Here is a 26,866-nt window from a genome sequence, read left to right as displayed (position 1 = left end):
GAGAATCATATTAGGCCAAACATAGAAACAGACAAACTAGACACACAACATAGAATGCCCACCCAGCTCACGTCCTGACCAACACTAAAACAAGTAAAACACACAAGAACTATGGTCAGAACGTGACAGGATTGAAGGTAGATATGGGCATAAACTCTGTTGTTTTTGCCATATTTCTATCACAGACACCTTAATGCATACTTATAAATTACTTATCAATTGTATTATGTCAGTTTAACATACAAATAAGAATTGAAAAAATATACTGAAACATTTTCCTTAAAGTATAATTTTTTGAGATTACTAATTTTATTGTCCCGACTACAACACAAAAATACTTAAATACAATTGTGTCGTATTTAATTGAAATACTGTAGAATTCCATTTATTTCTATGGAGGACTGCTCCTAATTAGGACTGCCAATATGGCCGACCGGCGGCTTCAAAGCCTCTCAATGGCCAATACATAGCATCCGCAATCCAGGGTTTATATACATCATTGGTCCCACCCTGGACAGATGCAGGGCTGCAGCATAGCGAGCTGCTTACCATCTATCTCCTAATTTAATATACAATGAGTAAGGAGATTAGCGGTCAATATCTTGAATAATGCAGTGTAGAGAAAGACTTAAAAGGAAAGGAAGACAGAAGGAAAAGCACCCTTCATAGATTAAAAAAACGAAATCATGTTATTTCAGTATTTCAGTTAAATGTGAGCGCTATATTCTTTGTAATAACAAAATCATTATGACCAAGTGTTGTGTCAATCTTGGGCTATTCATTTGTCACTTGTTTTCTTACGAAGTGTCATGTCAAAAGACGCTTGGCTTAATTAAATATCAAATTGAAGGGTGAAACAGCATATTCAAGGAAAATAAGAGTGAAAAAAGTCAACTGGCTTTTTGAGTTAATTCCCATTCCATTGATCATTGATCAACAGCAAATGAGCAAATTGAAAAGGAATCTTACCACCTGACCATGATCCGCCCTGTGGTCATACAACCTTATATGTGACTTGCTCCATCCTTGTCAGTCGCATGGACGCTGACATATACAGTACCAGTCAAAAGTTTGGACACACCTACTCATTCAAGGGTTTTTCTTTGTTTTGACTATTTTCTACAATGTAGAGTTATAGTGAAGACATCAAAACTATGAAATAACACATACGCAAAACAGATGGGATGGCATATCGCTGCAGAATGCTGTGGTAGCAATGCTGGTTAAGTGTGCCTTGAATTCTAAATAAATCACTGACAGTGTCACCAGCAAAGCAGCCCCACACCATCACATCTCCTCCATGCTTCACGGTGGGAAACACACATGCAGAGATCATCCGTTCACCTACTCTGCGTCTCACAAAGACACAACGGTTGGATCCAAAAATCTCAAATTTGGACTCATCAGACCAAAAGACATATTTCCACCGGTCTAATGTCCATTGCTCGTGTTTCTTGGGCCAAGCAGGTCTCTTATTCTTATTGGTGTCCTTTAGTATTGGTTTCCTTGCAGCAATTCGACCATGAAGGCCTGATTCACACAGTCTCCTCTGAACAGTTGACGTGTTGCTTATTTGGGCTGCAATCTGAGGTGCAATTAATTGCCGATTTCTGAGGCTGGTTACTCTAAGGAACTTATCCTCTGCAGCAGAGGTAACTCTGCTTCTTCCTTTCCTGTGGCGGTCTTTATGATTGCCAGTTTAATCATAGCACTTGATGATTTTTGTGACTGCACTTGAAGAAACTGACCTTTGTGTCTTAAAGTAATGATGGTATATTGTTTCTCTTTGCTTATTTGAGCTGCTCTTGCCATAATATGGATTTGGTCTTATAGCAAATAGGGCTATCTTCTGTAAACCACCCCTACCTTGTCACAACACAACTGATTGGCTCAACGCATTAAGAAGGAAATAAATTCTACAAATTAACTTTTAACAAGGCACACGTGTTAATTGAAATACATTCCAGGTGACTACCTCATGAAGTTGGTTGAGAGAATACCAAGACTGTGCAAAGCTCTCATCAAGGCAAAGGGTGGCTACTTTGAAGAATCTCAAATATAAAATGTATTTTGATTTGTTTAACACTTTTTTGATTACTACATGATTCCATATGTGTTATTTCATAGTTTTGATGTCTTCACTATTATTCTACAATGTAGAAAATAGTCAAAATAAAGAAAAACCTGTGAATAAGTAGGTGTGTCTTAACGTTTTACTGGTAAGGTATATTGGACTCATCAGTGTATTGTTGAAAAGAGGAGATCCTGAGCTTTGCAATAATATCCAACGTGTGCAACCAATCTCAGAATTTAGTGCAGCAGAGCTTGTTCAAACAGAAGTGTCACTGATCGCCTGTTTAGAGAAAATCAACCCTGAAGTGTGTTATTCATTTTCAGGAAATGCACTGATGGCTTGTAGGCTATTTGATCAGTAGATTAATTGCTGCAATTTTGAGCAGAATAAAGGAGAAGACATAGTTTTTCTTCTTACATTTGAAGTGAAATATATGTTTGTTAAGAGCAGCTGGCCGACTCGCCGACTCGTGTTCACTGCATGCTGCCAAAACAGGAAGTGAAATGTCCCTTTTCAACAGTACTGTGTATATTATCACTGAGATGGTGTGAGGATGTCATAAAACAATATTAATATTAGTTTCTGTTGTTTCTGTAAAAGTTTCTGTTGTGCCAAAACACCAACAGAGACATCTCCCTGACAACATCACAAGATCTGAATGTTTCAAAATGGCGTCTCCTCGTTCATCTCAGGTGAATGCATTCGACCTCCTCGGTCACCGGCATGGAGGACGTCCGGATGTCTGTCTCGTCCACAGTCTTACTGGGAGCATAGGTGGACCTCCAGCGCAGCAGCACAATCCTTTTCAGGTACTTGACCGTGTTGTTCTTGACACTGACAAAGCAGAAGGTGTTCATCATACTGTTGCTCATGGCAATGCACTCAATAATGTAGAAGGCCACCAGGGAGTTCCTCTGGCGGGAGATGAGCGTCGGGTGGAAGTCGCGTAGGATGGTGAAGCCATAATATGGTGCCCAGCACAGAATGTATGCTGTCAGGATCCCGATCAGGACCATGACTGTCTTCCGCCGACAACGCAACCTCTTCCGGATCTGCTCCGTCTGGAAGCCCGGGACACTCTTGAACCAGAGCTCACGGGAGATCCGTGCGTAACATATCGCCATGACAAAAACGGGCCCAAGGAACTCCAGGGCAAATATAAACAGGAAGTAGGAGCGGTAGTAGGCCTGCTGGTCCACAGGCCAGATCTGGGCACAAAAGGTCTTGTGGGTGTTCTGAGAGGTGCTGGCACCACCATGAGGGTACATGGTCTCGGAGGCAAAGTACGCAGAAGGGATGGAGATGAGGATGGGTACAACCCAGATACCAGTGATCAGACAGTAGGCCGTCTGGTACTTCATACGAGGCCTCAGAGGATGGACGATGGCCATGTACCTGAGGACAGAGGAGAGGGTGTATTAACTTCTTATGGCTGCAAGCCCGAAGCCGGGCACAATATGACAACAGCCACTTCAAGTGCAGGGCGCGAAATTCAAAATATATTTTTTTGAAATATTTAACTTTCACACATTAACAAGTCCAATACAGCATTTGAAAGATAAACATCTTGTGAATCCAGGAAACATGTCCGATTTTTTTAATGTTTTACAGCGAAAACTCCACATATATTTATGTTAGCTCACCACCAAATACAAATAAGGACAGACATTTTTCACAGCACAGGTAGCATGCACAAAGCCAACCTAACTAACCAAGAACCAACCAAACTAACCAAGATACAACTTCATCAGATGACAGTCTTATAACATGTTATTCAATAAATCTATGTTTTGTTCGAAAAATGTGCATATTTGAGCTATAAATCAGTTTTACATTGCAGCTACCATCACAGCTACCGTCAGAAATGGCACCGAAGCAGCCAGAGTAATTACAGACACCAACGTCAAATACCTAAATACTCATCATAAAACATTTTTGAAAAATACATGGTGTACAGCAAATGAAAGACAGGCATCTTGTTATTCCAGCCAATATTTCCGATTTCTTAAGTGTTTTACAGCGAAAACACAATATAGCATTATATTAGCTTACCACAATAGCCAGAAACACAAGCCATTCCCCAGCAGCAAAAGTTAGCGATCGTAACAAACCAGCAAAAGATATTTAATTTTTGACTAACCTTGATAAGCTTCATCAGATGACAGTCCTATAACATCAGGTTATGCATACACTTATGTTTTGTTCGGAAATGTGCATATTTAGAGCTGAAATCAGTGGTTATACATTGTGCTAACGTAGCATCTTTTTCCCACAACGTCCGGATATTTTTCTGGCACTCACATATTCTGACCAAATAACTATTCATAAACATAACTAAAAAATACATGTTGTATAGGAAATGATAGATACACTAGTTCTTAATGCAATCGCCGTGTTAGAATTCTAAAAATAACTTCATTACGATATGCAGTTTACGTTATGGCGAGAGCGTGCCCAAAACCTGGCCGCAACCTACTAGTACAACATGTTCGACAGATATATGAAATAACATCATAAAATGGGTCTTACCTTTGTCGGGAACAATCGTTGTTTGGATTTAGAATGTCCTCTTCTCCAGTCAATTAGCACGGAAAGCTAGCAAAGTGGCGCTAAGCTCTCCTTCGTGAACAAACGCAGACAACGCAACACGCCTAAAGTCCCGAAAAAATTTCAATAATCTAATAAACTATATTGAAAAAATATGCTTTACGATGATATTGTCACATGTATCAAATAAAATCAAAGGCGGAGATATTATTCATCTATAACGACAGCTGTACAGAAGGCAAAACCAGGTCCCTTCGCGCGCTCTCCAGAAAACAGGAAACTGGTGACACGTCATACAAAGAGCATTTATTCAAGCCCAGATCAAGTTATACACTAAATTTATTCTCTCACTGCCTGTCGACATCTAGTGGAAGACGTATGAAGTGCATGTATTCTAATAAATATCAAGGACCTTTATAGGCAGCCCCTAGAAGAGAGCATCGATTTCAGATTTTCCACTTCCTGTCAGGAAGTTTGCTGCAAAAGGAGTTCTGTTTTACTCACAGATATAATTCAAACGGTTTTAGAAACTAGAGAGTGTTTTCTATCCAATAGTAATAATAATATACATATTGTACGAGCAAGAATTGAGTACGAGGCCGTTTGAAATGGGCACCTTTTATCCGGCTACTCAATACTGCCCCTGCAGCCCAAATTAAGGTACATAAAAACTAGCAAAAATTACATTTTTGTCAGTATATATTTTCATCAGGCTACTAGGACACATGCAAATGAAAAATATACTCTTGCTAGTCCTTGCAATTTAACCAAGGTGCATGACATTATGAGCGAACCAGTCCTAATGGGATCTACAAACACTTTTTAGCTGCTCTTGTAGGACCAAACCAAAATTCCAAGGAAAATATAGAAACAGTTTTCCATGTTCCACGTAGAGTGGTTGAATATCTTTAGTAGATCAAATCAAAGTTTATTTGTCACGTGCGCTGAATACAACATGTGTAGTCCTTACAGTGAAATGCTTACTTACAGGATCTAACCAATAGTGCAAAAAAAGGTATTCGGTGAACAATAGGTAGGTAAAGAAATTAAACAACAGTAAAAAGACAGGCTATATACAGTAGCGAGGCTACATACAGACACCGGTTAGTCAGGCTGATTGAGGTAGTATGTACATGTAGATATGATTAAAATGACTACGCATTTTTGATGAACAGAGAGTAGCAGTAGCGTAAAAGAGGGGTTGGCGTGTGGTGGGACGCAATGCAGATAGCCTGGTTAGCCAATGTGCGGGAGCACTGGTTGGTCGGGCCAATTGAGCTTGTATGTACATGAATGTACATGAATGTACATGGGTGGGTGAGCACACAAAGCAAATAGTCAGGGTAGCCATTTGATTACCTGTTCATGAGTCTTATGGCTTGGGGGTTAAAACTGTTGAGAAGCCTTTTTGTCCTAGACTTGGCACTACGGTACCGCTTGCCATGTGGTAGTAGAGAGAACAGTCTATGACTAGGGTGGCTGGGGTTTTTGACCATTTTTAGAGCCTTCCTCTGACACAGCCTGGTGTAGAGGTCCTGGATGGCAGTCAGCTTAGTCCCAGTGATGTATTGGGCCGTACGCACTACCCTCTGTAGTGCCTTGCGGTCAGAGGCCGAGCAGTTGCCGTACCAGGCAGTGATGCAACCAGTCAGGATGCTCTCGACGTTGCAGCTGTAGAACCTTTTGAGGTTCTCAGGACCCATGCCAAATCTTTTTAATTTCCTGAGGGGGATTAGGCTTTGTCATGCCCTCTTCACGACTGTCTTGGTGTGTTTGAACCATTCTAGTTTGTTGTTGATGTGGACACCAAGGAACTTGAAGCTCTCAACCTGCTCCACTACAGCCCCGTAAAGGAGAATGGGGGCGTGCTTGGTCCTCCTTTTCCTGTAGCCCACAATAATCTCCTTAGTCTTGGTTACATTGAGGGATAGGTTGTTATTCTGGCACCACCCGACCAGGTCTCTGACTTCCTCCCTATAGGCTGTTTCGTCGTTGTCGGTGATCAGGCCTACCACTGTTGTGTCGTCTGCAAACTTAATGATGGTGTTGGAGTCATGCCTGGCCATGCAGTCGTGGGTGAACAGGGAGTACAGGAGGGGACTGAGCATGCACCCCTGGGGAGCACCAGTGTTGACGATCAGCGTGGCAGATGTGTAGCTACCTACCCTCACCACCTGGGGGCGGCCAGTCAGGAAGTCCAGGATCCAGTTGCAGAGGGAGGTGTTTAGTCCCAGGATCCTTAGCCTAGTGATGATCTTTGACGGTACTATGGTGTTGAACGCTGAGCTGTAGTCAATGAATAGCATTTTCACATAAGTGTTCCTTTTGTCGAGGTGGGAAAGGGCAGTGTGGAGTGCAATAGAGAGTGCATCTTCTGTGGATCTGTTTGGGCTTTATGCAAATTGGAGTGGGTCTAGGGTTTCTGAGATAATGGTGTTGATGAGCCATTACCAACCTTTCAAAGCAGTTTCATGGCTACAGACGTGAGTGCTACGACTCTGTAGTCATTTAGGCAGGTTGCCTTTGTGTTCTTGGGCACAGGGACTATGGTGGTCTTTTTCTTTTAACATTTTTTATTTCACCTTTATTTAACCAGGTAGGCTAGTTGGGAACAAGTTCTCATTTACAACTGCGACCTGGCCAAGATAAAGCAAAGCAGTGTGACAAAGACAACAACACAGAGTTACACATGGAATAAACAATAAACAAGCTAATAACACAATAAACAAGTCAATGACACAGTAGAAAAAAGAAAGTCTATATACAGTGTGTGCAAAAGGCATGAGGAGGTAGGCAATAAATAGGCTATAGCAGCGAATAATTACAATTTAGCAGATTAATACTGGAGTGATAAATGAGCAGATGATGATGTGCAAGTATAGATATTGGTGTGCAAAAGAGCAGAAAAGTAAATAAAATAATAACAGTATGGGGATGAGGTAGGTAGATTGGGTGGGCTATTTACAGATGGACTATGTAAAGCTGCAGCGATCGGTTAGCTGCTCAGATAGTTCATGTTTAAAGTTGGTGAGGGAAATAAAAGTTTCCAACTTCATCGATTTTTGCAATTCGTTGCAGTCGCAGGCAGCAGAGAACTGGAAGGAAAGGCGACCAACTGAGGTGTTGGCTTTGGGGATGATCAGTGAGATATACCTGCTGGAACGTGTGCTACGGGTGGGTGTTGTTATCGTGACCAGTCAACTGAGATAAGGCGGAGCTTTACCTAGCATAGACTTCTGGATGACCTTGAGCCAGTGGGTCTGGCAACGAATATGTAGCGAGGGCCAGCCGACTAGAGCATACAGGTCACTGTGGTGGGTGGTATAAGGTGATTTGGTAACAAAACGGATGGCACTGTGATAGACTGCATCCAGTTTGCTGAGTAGAGTATTGGAAGCTATTTTGTAGATGACATCGCCGAAGTCGAGGATCGGTAGGATAGTCAGTTTTACTAGGGTAAGTTTGGCGGTGTGAGTGAAGGAGGCTTTGTGGCGAAATAGAAAGCTGATTCTAGATTTGATTTTGGATTGGAGATGTTTAATATGAGTCCGGAAGGAGAGTTTACAGTCTAGCCAGACACCTAGGTATTTAAAGTTGTCCACATATTCTAGGTCGGAACCGTCCAGGGTGGTGGTGCTAGTCGGGCGGGGGGGTGCGGGCAGCGAACGGTTGAAAAGCATACATTTGGTTTTACTAGCGTTTAAGAGCAGATTTTCTGACATTCGTGACCAAGCTAATTTGTGGCTAGCTGTTCTTACTGTTTTGTCTAGTGATTGATAAACTCACAAACGCTTGGATTGCTTTCGCTGTAAAGCATATTTTCAAAATCTGACACGATAGGTGGATTAACAACAAGCTATACTGTGATTTTGTATATTTCACTTGTGATTTCATGATTATAAATATTATTCTTATTTTTTTTTATTTGGCGCTCTGCAATTCAGCGGTTGTTTACAAAAATTATCCTGCTAAAGGGATGGAGGCCACGGAAGGAGTGTTGTATGGCATTGAAGCTCGTTTGGAGGTTAGTTAGCACAGGGTCCAAGGAAGGGACAGAAGTATACAGAATGGTGTCGTCTGCATAGAGGTGGATCAGGGAATCGCCCGCAGCAAGAGCAACATCATTGATATATACAGAGAAAAGAGTCAGCCCGAGAATTGAACCCTGTGGCACCCCCATAGAGACTGCCAGAGGTCCGGACAACATGCCCTCCGATTTGACACACTGAACTCTGTCTGCAAACTTTGTCTCTTTTATCGGTGGCGGTTATGATATCGTTTAGTACCTTGAGTGTGGCTGAGGTGCATCCGTGACCGGCTCGGAAGCCGGATTACACAGCGGAGAATGTACGGTGGAATTCGAAATGGTCAGTGATCTGTTCATCAACGTGGCTTTCGAAGACTTTAGATAGGCAGGGCAGGATGGATATAGGTCTGCAACACTTTGGGTCTAGGGTGTCACCCCCTTTGAAGAGAGGGATGACAGCGGTAGCTTTCCAATCTTTAGGGATCTCGGACAATACGAAAGAGAGGTTGAACAGGCTGGTAATAGGTTGAACAGGCTGGTAAGAGGTTGAACAGGCTGGTATAGCATTTGCTATAGGGCAATAGTTTTTTAAAATTGTAATATTTTTTTTTTGGCCCAACCAAAAATAAACTTTGCTCCAGATTGTCTAGCCCAGCTGATTTGTACGGGTCCAGGTTTTGCAGCTCTTTCCGAACATCAGCTAAATGGATTTGGGAGAAGGAGAAATGAGGAAGGCTTGGGCGAGTTGCTGTGGGGTGTGCAGTGCTGTTGACCTGGGTAGGGGTAGCCAGGTGGAAAGCATGGCCAGCCGTAGAAAAATGCTTATTGAAATTCTCAATTATAGTGGATTTATCTGTGGTGACAGAGTTTCCTATACTCAGTGCAGTGGGCAGCTGCGAGGAGGTGTTCTTATTCTCCATGGACTTTACAGTGTCCAACAACCTTTTTGAGTTTGTGTTGCAGGAAGCAAATTTCTGCTTGAAAAAGCTAGCCTTGGCTTTTCTAACTGCCTGTGTATATTGGTTTCTAACTTCCCTGAAAAGTTGCATATCACGGGGGCTGTTCGATGCTAGTGCAGAACGCCACAGCATGTTTTTGTGTTGGTTAAGGGCAGTCAGGTCTGGAGAGAACCAAGGGCTATATCTGTTCCTGGTTCTAAATTTCTTGAATGGGGCATGCTTATTTAAGTTGGTGAGGAAGGCATTTATTTTAAATAACCATTCATCCTCTACTGACGGGATGAGGTCAATATCCTTCCAGGATACCCGGGCCAGGTCGATTAGAAAGGCCTGCTCGCTGAAGTGTTTCAGGGAGCGTTTGACAGTGATGAGTGGAGGTCGTTTGACTGCTGACCCATTACGGATGCAGGCAATTAGGCAGTGATCGCTGAGATCTCGGTTGAAAACAGCAGAGGTGTATTTAGAGGGCAAGTTGGTTAGGATGATATCTATGAGGGTGCCCGTGTTTACGGCTTTGGGGTGGTACCTGGTAGGTTCATTGATAATTTGTGTGAGATTGAGGGCATCAAGCTTAGATTGAAGGATGGCTGGGGTGTTAACTTCTTGTCAATATGGGGGCGCTGTTTCACCATTGGAAAAAATAGTGCCCAAATTAAACTGCCTCGTACTCAATTCTTGCTCGTACAATATGCATATTATTATTACTATTGGATAGAAAACACTCTCTAGTTTCTAAAACCGTTTGAATTATGTCTGTGAGTGAAACAGAACTGGACTTAGAGCAATTTTCCTATGAGGATTTGAAAATGCTGAAATGTGCTCGCTGTTCCCAGAACAGTTTATTCATTTGCCTGTCCTCTATTGGTTGAGATGCACTGCATACGCCTTCCCCTGGGTGTCAGCGAATAGAGGGACTTGAAATGGAGTCTCTAGGCAGATCTGAAAGTTTATAAATTGCTTGGAAACGAGGTGTCCCCTCTTTTGACTCTTCGCTCTGACGCAGGGAGGATCTTGGCATGTTGTGCTAGAAGCTCCTGTTTTAGCTCTTAGATATATCCGTCTCTGTTATTATTCGATTAGGTGTTAAAGACATCATAATGTTGTTATTTAAAACCGAGTTATATCAGTTTATGTCAGTATATTGCGATTTTCGGGTATTTCATTTTCTGGCGTTCTAGGGGGTTGGGTATCTCTCTCTCTCATGCTCTTGTTTACTGCTAATTGCAATGTGGAAGAGGACGTTCTCCAACCTAGCAACGATTGTTCTGGAGAAAGGACACCTTGCCCAAGATTCTGATGGAAGCTCAGCAAATAGTAAGCAGTCTTTATGCTGTTAATTCGTACTTATGTTGACAAATGTCAAATAATAATTCCGACATGAATTATGGTGCGGTCTCGCTTTAGCGCGCGCTGTATGCTTGAAGTAACGTTAATTTTAAAAATGTAACCCAGCGATTGCATTAAGAACTAATTTGTCTTTCAATTGCTGTCCAACCTGTATTTTTTTAGTCAAGTTTATGAATAGTTTTCGATTAGAATAGGTGCCTCTCCAAGATGGCGCCGGACAGATTGCTTGAGGTTTTGGACACTATTCTCATTGTATAAGCACGATTTGTGCCGCTAAATATGCACATTTTCGAACAAACTCTATATGCATTGTGTAATATGATGTTATAGGACTGTCATCTGAAGAATTCTGAGAAGGTTAGTGAAAAAATTAATATATTTTGGTTGTTTATACGTTATTGCTATTTTTGCCATGAATCAATGCTGTTGTGATGTTTGCTATTGTGGTAAGCTAATATAACGCTATATTGTGTTTTCGCTGTAAAACACTTAGAAAATCTGAAATATTGTCTCGATTCACAAAATCTGTGTCTTTCATCTGCTGTCCGCTGTGTATTTTTAAGAAATGTTTTATGATGAGTAATTAGCTAATACACGATGGTCTCTGTAGTTATTCTAGTCGCTTTGGTGAGAGTTGTGATGGTGGCTGCAATGGTAAACTCTGATTTATACCTGAAATATGCACATTCTTCTAACAAAACATATGCTATACAATAAATATGTTATCAGACTGTCATCTGATGAGGTTGTTTCTTGGTTAGTGGCTATTTAAATCTTTATTTGGTCGAATTTGTGATAGCTACTGATGGAGTAAAAAAATGGTGGAGTAAAGAAGTGGTGTCTTTTGCTAACGTGGTTAGCTAATAGATTTACATATTGTGTCTTCCCTGTAAAACATTTTAAAAATCAGAAATGATGGCTTGATTCACAAGATGTGTATCCTTCATTTGGTGTCTTGGACTTGTGATTTCATGAACATTTTATTATATGATATTTTACATTTACATTTTAGTCATTTAGCAGACGCTCTTATCCAGAGCGACTTACAGTAGAGTGCATACATTATTACATTTTACATTTTTTTTTAATTTGTAATTTTTTTTTAAATATTTTTTTTTACATATTACATACTGAGGCAAGGATATCCCTAACAGCCAAACCCTCCCCAACCCGGACGACGCTATGCCAATTGTGCGTTGCCCCACGGACCTCCCGGTTGCGGCCGGCTGCCACAGAGCCTGGGCGCGAACCCAGCCCAGCCTGGGCGCGAACCCAGAGACTCTGGTGACGCAGCTAGCTATAACTGGCCTTAGCACAGTGTCAAGGGGCAACGTTATCCACGGGAGGTATCCCTGTGGCTTTAGGCTAGGCTATGCTAGTCAGCTTTTTTGATGGGGGTGCTCCCGGATCCGGGTTTGTGAGGCGTTAGGGGTTAACTTCTTTGATATAGGGGGCAGCATTTTCACTTTTGGATGAATTGCGTGCCCATAGTGAACTGCCTCCTACTCTGTCCCAGATGCGAATATGTGCATATTATTATTACTATTGGGTAGAAAACACTATGAAGTTTCTGAAACTGTTTGAATGTTGTCTGTGAGTATAACAGAACTCATATGGCAGGCAAAAACCTGAGAAAAAATCCAAACAGGAAGTGAGAATTCTGAGGCTGGTTGATGTTAAACTCATCGCCTATTCAAATCCCTGTGATATATGGATCTGTTTGCACTTCCTACGCCTTCCACTAGATGTCAACAGTCGGTAGAACATGAATGAATGAAGTTTATACTGTGTTGTGGGACCAGATGAGAGGGGAATGAGTCAGTGGTCTGGCAGATTGCCAGTTCCTGGTCACGCGCTTTCCTCATGACATCGCATTGCGTTCCATAACTTCTACAGACATGAAGGAATGCTCCGGTTGGAACGTTATTGGATATATATGATAACAACATCCTGAAGATTGATTCTCTACTTACTTTGACCAGATTATTCGACGTGTAATATAACTTTTTGAAGTTTTCGTCCGACGTTTGCCTGCATCTGCGTGAGCGTTTGGACACGTGTACTACACATGCTAGCAAAAGTAGCTACTTGGACATAAGTAATGGACATTATCGAACAAAATAACGATTTATTGTGGAACTAGGATTCCTTGGAGTGCATTCTGATTAAGATGATCAAAGATAAGGGAATATTTATGATGTAATTTCATACTTCTGTTGACTCCAACATGGCGGAGAAATGTTGTTAAATCTGAGCGCCGTCTCAGATTATTGCATGGTGTGCTTTTTACGTAAAGTGAACTGGCTAACTTCTGGCTAGCTTCTGTTGTTGATTTCAGATTTGAGGTGAATAATACGGTTTTTTTTTATGGTGAGGCGGGTTGCAGGAGAGTGTTTTGAAGTTGAGTTTTTAGAAAAAAATATATAAGAAATATATGCGAAGAAAAACGTTAAATATATATATATACACGGGACAAGACAAGACGAGGACAAAGAACGTCTGACTGCTATGCCATCTTGGATAATTTACGGATAGCCAGGGGCACACTCCAACCGTTAGACAGAATTTAAAAAATAAGCATTTATGTTTAGTAAGTACGCTAGATCAGAGGCAGTAGGGATGACCTGGGATGTTCTCTTGATACGTGTGTGAATTGGACCCTTGTCCTGTCCTGCTAAGCATTCAAAATGTAACGAGTACTTTTGAGTGTCACGTAAAATATAAAAGTGAATTATTTTCTTTTGGGATGTATTGAAGAAAAAGTAAAAGTTGGCAAAAATATTAATAGTAAATGAATGTACAGACACCAAAAAAACTACTTAAGTAGTACTTTAAGTAATTTTACTTAAGTACTTCACACCACTGAATATGGCAACATAATATTCAGTGCTGTTTAATTTGAGAATAATGCAGCCTGTTTCTTTGATGTTTTCTGTGTTCAGATACAGAGCCGTGAAACACTGTCTGCAGATGAAGAGGTCCCAATGAATGTCCCAAGAGAACAAGGGTAAATCCTTGTATACCATAGATTATATGTGCACCTACAGTATGTTAGCAAATTTAGTAAACAAAATCCAGTTTAAAAGTCAATGTATAAACCTATTACAACTGGAGCAGACCAAACCTGAATCAATTTATCAAACCTAATTAGTTAATAATCAAGTGTGCTACTGCTTGGCTAGAACAAGTCTGCTCATTCAATAGATCGGGAATCAGTGGGGTGGGGTTGGCCACCTCCGGTATTAACTTTTTTATGTTCACCTGAAATTAGTTCTTAGTAATGTTTTAGCCTACTTGTAACTTATGTGTAACCTTTACATGTTAGATAGATTACTTGTACACTTTGAAATCATAAGAAAGTGTTGATTCTGAAGTGTTTTCTTGTTTAATTTGTTAACTTAAAATTATTATTCAAGGTGAACATCGTCAATGTTGATTAATCACAGCTCACAATTCTACAGTAAAGCAGGTAAGGGAATCTGCCACTAATGTCGGTGTTGTATTCTCAAAGTAACATTAACTCACTTTTTGTATAGTTGTTAACTCTCCTAATAGTTTTATTTGATTGTCACCCTTTTTTCAGGATATCAGCAATGTTAACCCATTTTGCCGCAGATAATGGCGTGCAATGCCAATACGGCCATAAGCCTACAGCAGTGGTTCTCCAGTCCTTTAGTACCTCAACAGCACATTTGTGTTGCAGGCCCAGACAAACATGCCTGATTCAACTCATTGAGCGTCTGATGATTAGTTGACAAGTTGAATCAGGTATGCTTGTCTGGGAAAACAAAAAACTGTGTACTGTTGGGGGTACGTGAGGACCGGACCACTGGCCCTACAGTATGATTGCATTAGCGCAGAGTTTCCCAAACTCTGTCCTCGGGACTCCAGGGGGTGCACGTTTTGGTTTTTGCACTAACACTACAAAGCTGATTCAAATTATCCAAGCTTGATCTCTCTCCACCGCACCTGCTGTCTCGACCTCTGAATGCTCGACTATAAAAAGCCAACTGACATTTACTCCTGAGGTACTGACCTGTTGCACCCTCTACACTGATTATTATTTGATCCTGCTAGTCATCTATGAACGTTTGCACCTCTTGAAGAACAATCTTGCCTTAAATTACCATGTACTCTTATAATCTCCACCCAGCACAGCCAGAAGAGCCCCCCCCCCCCCCCACCTCCCAGAGTCTGGTTCCTGGCTTCCTAGGTTTCTTCCAAGGTTCCTGCCTTTCTAGGAAGTTTTTCCTAGCCTGCTTCTACATCTGCATTGCTTGCTGGTTGGGGTTTTAGAGTGGGTTTCTGTACAGGATTTTGTGACATATGCCGATGTAAAAACGTCTTTATAAATAGATTTGATTGATTGATGATTAGTTGATTATTTGAATCAGCTCAGCTCTCAGCTCTGTAGTGCTAAGGCAAAAGCCAAAATGTGCACTCCTTCGAGGACTGAGTTTAGGAAACCGTGAGATTAGCCTTATGGGCATTTGCAATGCACCCCTTGACATTGTGCATCTGAAGCAGAGAATAGCTTAACCTGTCTAGGCTGAGGGTGCCGCTAGCGGCACTCCCCCCCCACCCCCACTGAAAAGGCAGGACATCGATTGATAGACAATTTAATTCTTAATACAATCGCGGAATTACATTTTTTTTAATTATCCTTACTTTTCAATACAGTTTGCGCCAAGCGAAGCTACGTCAAAAAACATGGCGTCCTAAGCCACTAACATTTTTCGACAGAAACACGATTTATCATAATAAAAATGTCCTACTTTGAGCTGTTCTTCCATCAGTATCTTGGGCAAAGGATCCTTTCTTGGGTCTAATCGTCTTTTGGTGGAAAGCTGTCCTCTTGCCATGTGGAAATGCCAACTGCGTTCAGCATGAACTGGAAGCGTGCCCGGCGATTCACAGCGTTTCAGAAATAAATGTCCCAAAATCGCACTAAACGGATATAAATTGCTATAAAACGCTTTAAATTAACTACCTTATGATGTTTTTAACTCCTATAACGAGTCTTAACATGACCGGAGAAAGATTACTCCCAACACTAATGCTTGGAACAGGTGCGGGTCGGTGTCCTCCACGCGCATAACGCAGCTCCAAAAGACTTACTAGCTACAGGGTTTTTTAATTTATAGTGCCTGTGAACGCGCAATCGACCCCATTCAAATCGTCATCACGTAAAGGCATCCAGGGGAAGACGTAAGCAGTGTCCGTATACTCATAGCAATAACAGTGGCCTTTTAACTGACTCCAGATCAGGGGCCAAAATTTCTGAAATCTGACTCCATGTCAGGGAAATTGCTGTAGAATGGGTTCTGTTCCACTTAGAGACAAATTTTCAACTCCTATAGAAACTATAGACTGTTTTCTATCCAATAATAATAATAATATGCATATTGTACGATCAAGAGTTTTGTAGGAAGCCGTTTCAAAAATTACAAGATTACCACAGCGCCCCCAGCCTCAACAGGTTAACTCATACATTGTTAACATTTTGTTGAGATACATGTTCTCATTTTGAAAACGATACCAGTAGACCAGGTATTCCCAAACTGGGGTATGCATAATGGGGCAGTAGCTGTAGGGGGTACACCAAATAAAAATGTGACTGTCACGTCCGTTGTTGGAATGAGACCAAGGCGCAGCGTGGAAAGCATACATCTTTCTTTATTTAAATGAACACCAAAAAAATATATATATATATTAACGACGTAAAGTACTGCAGGCTACACAGTAACTATGCAAAAACAAGATCCCCCAAACTCAGGTGGAAAACATGCTGCCTAAGTATGATCCCCAATCAGAGACAACGATAGACAGCTGCCTCTGATTAGATTTGCCCACCCAAGTCACACCCCACGGGCCATGGATCATCACTGGAGGCTCCGGGCCATGGATCATCACTGGAGGCTTCGTGTAATGGATCATCACTGGAGGCTTCGTGCCATGGATCATCACTGGAGGCTTCAGGCCATGGATCATCACTAGAGGCTTCGTGCCATGGACCATCACTGGAGGCTGGGTGCATACAGCTGGCACAGGACTACCTAAGTATGATCCCCAATCAGAGACAACGATAGACAGCTGCCTCTGATTGGGAACCATACCCGGCCAACAAAGAAATAGAACACATAGATTTGCCCACCCAAGTCACACCCTGACAAAACCAAATAGAGAATAAAAAAGGCTCTCTAAGGTCAGGGTGTGACAGTGACTGACAATATATTTTTTTAAATCTCACATTTTCAAACAGTCCATTTATATTTTCCAACGGGGCTATACATTTGGGTGAGTTTTTTTTCTCGCCTGAGTTTCACTGCCAAAAATAAAATGAAACCATCTAGTGTTCAGCAAAACAACAACAATATCAAATACAGGAAGCCTGGTTAAATAATTAACATCTAATCACATTAACCGTTACTCTCTTGCGGGAATTCCACTAATGGTCCGTATGTAGCCAAACATAGCTGCTGCGCATTCCGTTTGCTCGAAAATTGATAAATGGTTAAAAAAGTAAGAGACACATACCAGCTCTACTGGAAGTACTCTTACTACCAGCAGTACTACACCTGCACTTGTCGACGACACAAGTTGATCTTCTTCCACGAACACATCCAATGCTAGCATCAGTAATTGTACATTTGTTGTTAGCCCAGCTAGCATGGACTCTGACAGTTGTGAATCTGATGCAGCTGAAGAGTTACTGCCCCCTTACCCTGGAAAGCACTGAACAACAGACATGGAAGTTGGACCATCGAAGAGATGCAAATATGATGAGAACTACATTGATTTGGGGTTCACTTATATTGAGAGTAGTGCCTTTCCTCAGCCACAGTGTGTTATATGTGCAAAAGTACTGTCTCACAACTCGATGAAACCTTCACTCTTGCGCAGACATTTAGAAACAAAACATGCCAATTTGAAAAACAAGCCACGGTAGTTTTTTGAGCAAGAATTAAGATTACTTTCAAGTAGTAAGACATGTATAAAAGCAACAGATACCATTAATAAGAAGGGGCTTGAAGCTTCTTATATGTTGAGCTACCGAATGGCTAGGACAAGGAAGCCCCATACTATTGTGGAGGACTTAATTCTTCCTGCTGCCGCAGATATGGCTGGGACAATGCTGGGGGAAAAGGCCCAAAAAACTATAGAGACAATGTCTTCATCAAACAACACTGTTTCATGACACATCAGTGACATGGTAGGAGATGTTTTGAAACAATTACTGCTTCGCATACAAGCCAGTGAATTATATGCGTTACAGCTGGATGAGTCAACAGACGTGGCGGGCCTGGCACAGCTCTTGTTATATGTCTGTTACGTTTATGGGGGGTCGATTAAGGAAGACATCCTCTTCTGCCAACCACTGGGAACCAGGACAACAGGAGAAGATATTTTTAATAAGTAAGTACTGGACAGTTTTGTGACATCAAATGGACTTTGGTGGTCAAGATGTGTTGGTATCTGTACCGATGCCGCAAAAGCAGGGAGTCCTAGTGGAGTGGTAGCGCTCGTTAAAGCAGTTGCTCCTGACGCCACTTGGGTACACTGCAGCATCCACCGAGAGGCTCTTACTGCCAAAGCAATGTCTGACAGCTTGCAAGACATTTTAGACACTACAGTGAAGACCCCTGAACTCTCGTGTATTTTCTATTTTTGACACATTTTTTTAATTGAGAAACGAGCTTAAAGTTTTCTTTACTGACCATAATTTTCACCTGTCTGACCGCTTGCATGATGATGAGATTTTTTTGGGGGGAGGGACACGAGAAGATTGCATGAGTCAGGTCGGAGACCTGAGCCAACTCCTCGTGCTTACTGTGGGGAGCGTGTTACTGGTCAGGCACCGTGTTATGCGGTGGAGCACACGGTGTCTCCAGTGCGCTATTCTAGCCCGGTGCGCTCCATTCCAGCTCCTCGCATTGGCTAGAATGGGCATCCAGCCAGGAATGAGGGTGCCGGTTCAGTGCTCCTGGTCTCTAGTGTACCTCCTGGTCTCTAGGATATCCTGCACCGGCTTTGCGTACTGTGTCTCTGGTGAGTCTGCACAGTCCAGTACATCCTGTGCCTGCTCCCCGCACTCGCCCTGAGGTGCGTGTCCTCAGCCCAGTACCACCAGTTCCGGCACCACGCACCAGGCCTATAGTGCGCCTCGGCAGTCCAGAGCGTCCGGCGACAGTACCCAGTCCAGAGCGTCCGGCGACAGTACCCAGTCCAGAGAGTCCGGCGACAGTACCCAGTCCAGAGCGTCCGGCAACAGTACCCAGTCCAGAGCGTCCGGCGACAGTACCCAGTCCAGAGCGTCCGGCGACAGTACCCAGTCCAGAGCGTCCGGCGACAGTACCCAGTCCAGAGCGTCCGGCGACAGTTCACAGACCGGAACCTCCAACAACGGGCCACAGTCCAGAACCTCAAACGACGGGCCACAGTCCGGAACCTCAAACGACGGGCCACAGTCCGGAACCTCCAAATGTGTTTCATGATTTCCTGACTTGTTAGAGCAGCCAAATACTGCACAGAAAATGACCGTGGTGATGAATCAACAAGTTTTAGGCACTGTTTTCGTTAATGCGATGGTCTTTCAACATGGCTGCCAGGAGGTGATGGTCTTCCAACATGGCTGCCAGGAGGTGATGGTCTTCCAACATGGCTGCCAGGAGGTGATGTACATCAACTGCAAGCCCTCTATAGAGTAGGGTCACTCCCAAATGTGCTATCCCTAGCTGCACTGTCCATGGTGAGCAGAGCTGGTAAAATCATTTAGACTCACAGTGGCTTCAAAGTTGTTGTGATATAGTGGAGGATGCAGTCACAACCAAAATATGACGAAACTTAAGTAAAGCTACTATTACCGTAAGAGTATAAGCAATAAGAGTGTGTTATATACTTCTCATACAGTGTTCAGTCAAAGCCCTGGTCCTTGAATTGGTAGCTGTAGAAATCAGAATCCATTCAACAAATGGACAACGTGTTATCAACTGAAGTCAATATGTACACGATGCTGAGCGTGATTCTAATTAACATTATACATTAAGAGGGCTGAATCGCAGCACACATGGTCATTTATGTCTAGTCGACTGCAGACTGGGTGTAGACATGCACAACATGTTCCCAGAAACAGTTCTAGGTAATTATTGCATTGTTGTGGATCTCCAAGGAGTACTCCAGATTCCAGATGGAAATCTGATTGTTGGTTGAATAATACACCCTTGGAATTCACTCAATTCTTATTTCAAAAGCGATTTCCACAAATACTGCTCTCAGATATGTTCAAGAGCTTGCATCACACTTGATTGAAAACAGCTTACTGCCAAAATGCCAATTGTACAACATCCTTTGTTGAGTCGATGGCAAATATAAACAAATGTTTTTCTCAGCCCTGTGGTGTGACCTTAGACTTAGTCTCCTGAAGTGTTTGGGAAGCTACTCTAAAATTATAGCTTACCAAGCTACCAGCTACTTTACAATGAAAGAAGTTAAGCTACCCTTTAGAAAAATATAGGTGACTTAACTAAAGTTACTTCTCATATGTAAATCTGAAATGTCAATGACTACAAATTGCAAGACAGATCACTTTGGGGTCATATGTTAACATAATATTGTAATTTAGCCTATTGAACACAAAATCGATATTTCAAGTGAGAATTAGGCAGGTCTGATGCCAAAAAAGAAAGGAAATGATTGCCTACTTCATCCATATTTTCTTTTAGCAAAAAATGTAGTGTGTTGTTCCAGTAGTTATCTACACCGCTACATGGCAAAACAATATGTATTTAAAACACTACATACATTTGAATTTAGTTCAACTACCACCAAGAGACTAGTTATATTACTAGTTGCACTACATATAGTTCACTACTCCCCAGCAGTGGTCTCTTGTAAGATACAGTGCCTTCAGAAAGTGTTCAAATCCCTTGACTTTTTCAACATTTTGTTGTGTTAAAAAGTGGAATTCAAATGGATTTAATTGTCTTTTTTGTCAATGATCTACACAAAATACTCTAATGTCAAAGTGGAAGAAAAATCCTAACTATCCTAATCCTATCCTAACATTTGTAAAAAATAATAATTGAAGACTAAAACACTACTATATCTTGATTAGATAGAAATTCAACACCCATGTTTGAATCACCTTTGGCAGTGATTACAGCTGTATGTCATTCTGGGTAAGTCTCTAAGAGCTTTCCACACCTGGATTCTGCAACATTTGCCCATTATTATTTTCAAAATTGTTCAAGCTCTATAAAATTGGTTGTTGATCATTGCTAGAAAACCATTTTCCGGTCTTGCCATAGATTGTCAAGCAGATTTAAGTCAAAACTGTTACTTGGCCACTAAGGAACATTCACTGTCTTTTTGGTAAGCAACTCCAGTGTAGATCTGGCCTTGTGTTTTTGATTATTGTCCTGCTGAAAAGGGAATTCATCTCCCAGTGTCTGGTGGAAAGCAGACTGAACCAGGTTTTCCTCTAGGATTTTGCCTGTGCTCAGCTCCATTCCTTGTGTTTTTTAACCTGAAAAACTCCCCAGTCCTTAACGATTACAAGCATAACCTAACTGATGCAGCCACCACAATGCTTGAAAATATGGAGTGTCGTACTCAGTGATGTGTTACATTGGATTTGCCCCAAACATAACACTTTGTATTCAGGACAAAAAAGACAATTGCTTTGTCATCTTTTTTTGCAGTATTACTTTAGTGCCTTGTTGCAAAACAGGATGCATGTTTTGGAATATTTGTACTCTGTACAGGCTTAATTTTCAGGTTAGTATTGTGGAGTAACTACAATTAAACTCTGTAACTGTTTTAAAGTCACCATTGGCCTCATGGTGAAATCGCTTAGCGTTTTCCTTCCTCTCCAGCAACTGAGTTAGGAAGGATGCCTGTATCTTTGTAGTGACTGGGTATATTGATACAACATCCAAAGTGTAGTTCACAACTTCACCATGCTCAAAGGGATATTAAATGTCTCCTTTGTTTTTTCCCATCTACCAATACATGCCCTTCTTTGCAAGGCCAATTATGAAACTTCCGAAGCTATTTTAAAAGATATTTTGTTGGTCCTAGAGTCATGAAATGTTCAAAGTACATCGAAGGGGGTAAAAAGAAAAAGGGCTAAAATTGAATTTGCAATGGTTGCTGCTGTGGCTAATTCAGAGGACTATGAATATAGACACAAGCCATTCACAGCATTTTATACAGCATTTCTTTCATAATACCGTTTTGATACAGTTTTGGACTTAAAGTATGGTGTTCAATCAAAGAAAACATGAGACTGGTCTTTTTGATGAGGAACAAATAAAGCAGCTAAATGCCGCTTGAGGGTAGTCGATTATTTTCTGTACAGCAGGCTGATCTTTTATTAATAGCTTACTTTCCTCACTCTTTTAGTTTGTTTAGAAAATATTTGAAAGGTGTAAACTATGTAAGAAACTCCATCAAACCAAGCTGTGGGTTTGTGGAAAGTGTGTACACTACCGTTCAAAAGTTTGGGTCACTTAGAAATGTCCTTGTTGAAAGAAAGGCACGTTGTTTGTCCATTAAAATAACAAATTGATCAGAAATACAGTGTAGACATTGTTAAATGTTGTAAATGACTATTGTAGCTGGAAACGGCTGATTTTTTATGGAATATCTACATAGGCGTACAGAAGCCTATTTTCAGCAACCATCACTCCTGCGTTCCAATGGCACGTTGTGTTAGCTAATCCAAGTTTATCATTTGAAAAGGCTAAACGATCATTAGAAAACCCTTTTGCAATTATTTTAGCATAGCTGAAAACTGTTGTTGTAACGAGTGCGCTGAGAGTCGGGAAGCAAGTACAGGGAGTGAGTGTTTTAATAAATAAACACGAAACACAAACGCACCGACATGAAACAGAGTCAATAACACCTGAGGAAAGAACCAAGGGGAGTGACAGATTTAGGGAAGATAATCAAGGAGGTGATAGAGTCCAGGTGAGTGTCATGAGGCGCTGTTGTGCTTTACGATGTTTACAGGTGTGCGGGATAAACAGCAGCCTGATGAACTAGAGGCCGGAGAGTGTATACGTGACAGCACCCCCTCCCCGACACGCGGCTCATGCCGCAGGACGCCGACAAAGGGGACGAACCCGGGGATCAGGAGTGGACCGGTCACCCCTGCTGAAGCATGGGACCCTGTCACGCCGGCTGAGGCGCGGGAACCTGTCGAGCCGGCTGAGGCGTGGGAACCTGCCAGACCAGCTGAGGCAGGGGAGCCTGGCGATCCAGCTGAGGCATGAGAGCCTGACGAGCTGGTGGAAGCAGGGGAGGCTGGCGATCCGGCGGAGGCATGAAAGCCCGATGAGCCGGCTGAGGCAGGGGAGCCTGGCGATCCGGCGGAGGCATGAAAACCCGATGAGCCGGCTGAGGCAGGGGCGCCTGGCGATCCGACTGAGGCATGAAAGCCCGATGAGCCGGCTGAGGCAGGGGAGCCTGGCGATCTGGCTGAGGCATGATAGCCTGTAACGGCTCCCGGACCCAAAGTCATTTACACTGTCACAAAAAAACCACTCCCTGATGCTTCTCTTAGGTGAGGTGTTATTCGGTAATGAGTGCGCTGAGACTCGAGAAGCAAGTACAGGGAGTGAGTGTTTTAGTAAGTAAAGAAAACAATAAACACAAAACACAAACGCACAGACATGAAACAGAGTCAAAAACACCTGAAGAAAGAACCAAGGGGAGTGACAGATATAGGGAAGATAATCAAGGAGGTAATGGAGTCCAGGTGAGTGTCATGTGGTGCTGGTGCGCTTGACGATGGTGGCAGGTGTGCGGGATAATCAACAGCCTGATGACATAGAGGCCGGAGAGGGAGTAACGTGACAGTTGATTAAAGAAGCAATAAAACTGGCCTTCTTTAGACTAATTGAGGATCTGGAGCATCGGCATTTGTAGGTTCGATTACAGGCTCAAAATGGCTAGAAACAAAGACCTTTATTCTGAAACTCGTCAGTCTATTCTTGTTCTGAGAAATGAAGGCTATTCCATTGCAGAACTTGCCAAGAAACTGAAGATCTCCTTACAACACTGTGTATTACTCCTTTCACAGAACAGAGCAAACTGTCTCTAACCAAAATAGAAAGAGGAGTGGTAGACCCGGTCCACAACTGAGCATGAGGACAAGAACGTTAGAGAGTCTAGTTTGAGAAACAGACGCCTCACAAGTCCTCAGCTGTCAGCTTTATTAAATAGTACCTGCAAAACACCAGTCTCAACGTCAACAGTGAAGAGGCGACTCCGGGATGCTGGCCTTCTAGGCAGAGTTGCAAAGAAAAAGCCATATCTCAGACTGGCCAATAAAAATACAATATTAAGATGGGCAAAAGAACACAGACACTGGACAGAGGAACTCTGCCTAGAAGGCCAGCATTCCGGAGTCGCCTCTTCACTGTTGACGTTGAGACTGGTGTTTTGCGGGTACTATTTAATGAAGCTGCAAAAAAGGAAGGAAGACACTTACAGGGGACAATTTAGAGACATTGCCACTGACTTTGATGACAGACTATGCTAGCTAAGTCACTTATTGATTGCTACAAGGCTGAAACAAGGGGCAAGGTGCCTTCAACAAGATAAAACTCCTGAGAAGTGCAAGGCAATTTGTGGACACACGCACACACACACACACCTATCATTGAAAGACACCAATAAATGGGGATAAGGCACTGACCCACCTGTCTGCAGCGATAGCCAGCAGTGCGTTAGTGGACACGTAGAGAGACACAGTCCTGATGTAGTTGACGGAGGCACACAGCACCAGGCCATGGTCCCAGGACAACTGCTTCACCACATAGTAATCCACCAGGAACGGGCAGCACACCACTGACACTATGAAGTCTGATATAGCCAGATTAGCTATGAGCAGGTTAGTGAGGTTACGTAGCTTCTTGTACCGTGCCAAAGTAGCGATAAACAGGAAGTTGCCAACACCGCAGACGAGCATAATGCAGATGAGCACCATGGCGATGACGATGGTGGCAACGAAGAAGGCTGTGCCCTGCGTAGTGTCGGGAATCTCGTTGTCGGGAATACCATAGTCTGTGTCGTAGTTATCCGTAAACGGGTCCAGCTCACTTCCTCCCAGCACGTGGCCAGGGGTCTCAGCGTACACCGCAGCCAGCTGGCTGATGTTGGGATCTCCCATGGTGAATTCCCAATAAGTTTTAGGTTTCTTGTTTTAATTTGTGTTTTCTTTCTAAATTATTTCAGTGTCTTCCAGGAACCATTTCATAAGGTGTTTGGGTCATGGTGTCACTGTCTTGCAGGAACTATGGAGGTGGATGAGGGAGGGTCTTTTGGAGTGTAGAAATGATCCCACTTGTCACTCAGAAAGCCAAGAGAACATCTTCGACTGACCTGCAACACAGTTGTTCTCAACTTAGACTCACAGAGAGACCAGAGAATGTGTGAAAATTCATTAAACATTGATTTCAGAAGAAAACATGCTCCCCGGATCAAATAAGCATGAATAAATGTAGCTTCCTGTGGGTGCCGCTGTTGACATTGCAGAGCTGGTAAAATAATCATGAAAACCGCTATGACAATTTATTTTCTGTTCATCAGTTTTATTATTGGTCAATGACACAGATTCTTGCTCCCAGTCTGCTCTCTATTGAAGAGAAACACTGGGTTAAGTACCTAACAAGTATGTTGGAAAATTATTCACTTCAATCCACATGAATGGACATTGCGTCAGAGTGATTGGTGGTCAGGAGATAGAATAACCATGACAAAGCTGAAAGAGAATTAGCCAATTTACTCTCATTGTTAGAATAATAACGTGGAATAAGAGCCAGCTGTAATAACCTGGACACCATCCAACACACAATAGAATGCTATGAAACACTCAGAAAAAAGGCTTAACACTGACTCAATAGACAAGCCCTCCACAAACAACATCAACACTCTTGGTAAGGGAGAGAGAGTGTGTGTGGAGGGAGGAGGACAGGAAGCAAGTGACAGATTGGTTGGGGGAAGAAATATAACTTGTATGAAATAGATAGATAGATAGATAGATAGATAGATAGATAGATAGATAGATAGATAGATAGATAGATAGATAGATAGATAGATATAGCAAGAGAGAGAGAGAGAGAAAGAAAGAAAGAGAGAGAGAAAGAAAAAAAGAAAGAAAGAAAGAAAGAAAGAAAGAAAGAAAGAGATAGCGAGAGAGGGACAGAAAGAGAGAGAGAGAAAGAGGAAGAGAGAGAGAGTACAATGACGCAAATAATACAATTTAAAGCTGATGGGAAAATAAAGCAACAATCATGCACACATATGCAAATCAACAAATTAGATAATCACTTGTTGCAATTAAATGCAAACTGAGTTCGCTAATTGCACTTTGAAAAAATGAAGAGGTGGAAAATTGCATTAAATGTTTTCTTATACAAACCAGCTCGTCTCTATTTACCAAACCACTGGGACTAGATCATTTAGCCCTACTTTATAATAAACCATGGCATACCTGTCACCTTTGGAGTTCCAGCTGACTCAATTTACATCTGTGCTCTTCCATGATTAGACTGTTAGGCTATGTTGAATTATCAAGTGCAGAAAACATCCCATCTTTCTCTCACACCAATGGAAAACAATATGAATTAGGACTCATGCACTGTTCAATTAAGCATCACACAGACATTTTAAGATTAAAGCTTTAACTTTAAAAACGTTATTGGCCTATATAATATTTAATGAGCTGAAGCTGCACCACTGTGTTGTGAAGAGTTATCCTGACTGATATGCTACAAACACACGACTACGCACGCACAAGGTATTTTTCTACAAGCGTTTTCAACATGTGAAATGGATTCCATTCCATTAAACCTCTTTGAATGAAATAAGCAAGTGGACATGGGCTAGAGAAAACCAAAGACATCC

The 26,866-nt window shown here is 42.1% G+C and overlaps 1 protein-coding gene across 1 annotated transcript; it reads right to left on the bottom strand.

The window, feature by feature from the left end:
- Positions 1-2,186: 2,186 nt before the first annotated feature.
- On the bottom strand, positions 2,187-25,336 carry prokr1b (prokineticin receptor 1b). The gene is made up of 2 exons (XM_055902392.1): positions 24,661-25,336; positions 2,187-3,469 (listed from the first exon to the last, which is right to left on the bottom strand). The coding sequence occupies exons 1-2, from the start codon at positions 25,128-25,130 to the stop codon at positions 2,758-2,760; spliced, it is 1,182 nt and encodes a 393-aa protein (XP_055758367.1). The 5' UTR covers positions 25,131-25,336; the 3' UTR covers positions 2,187-2,757.
- Positions 25,337-26,866: the final 1,530 nt, after the last annotated feature.

The sequence above is a fragment of the Salvelinus fontinalis genome, chromosome 37, assembly GCF_029448725.1.
Source record: "Salvelinus fontinalis isolate EN_2023a chromosome 37, ASM2944872v1, whole genome shotgun sequence".
Lineage (NCBI taxonomy): Eukaryota > Metazoa > Chordata > Actinopteri > Salmoniformes > Salmonidae > Salvelinus > Salvelinus fontinalis.
This window is presented reverse-complemented; position numbering and strand designations above follow the sequence as displayed.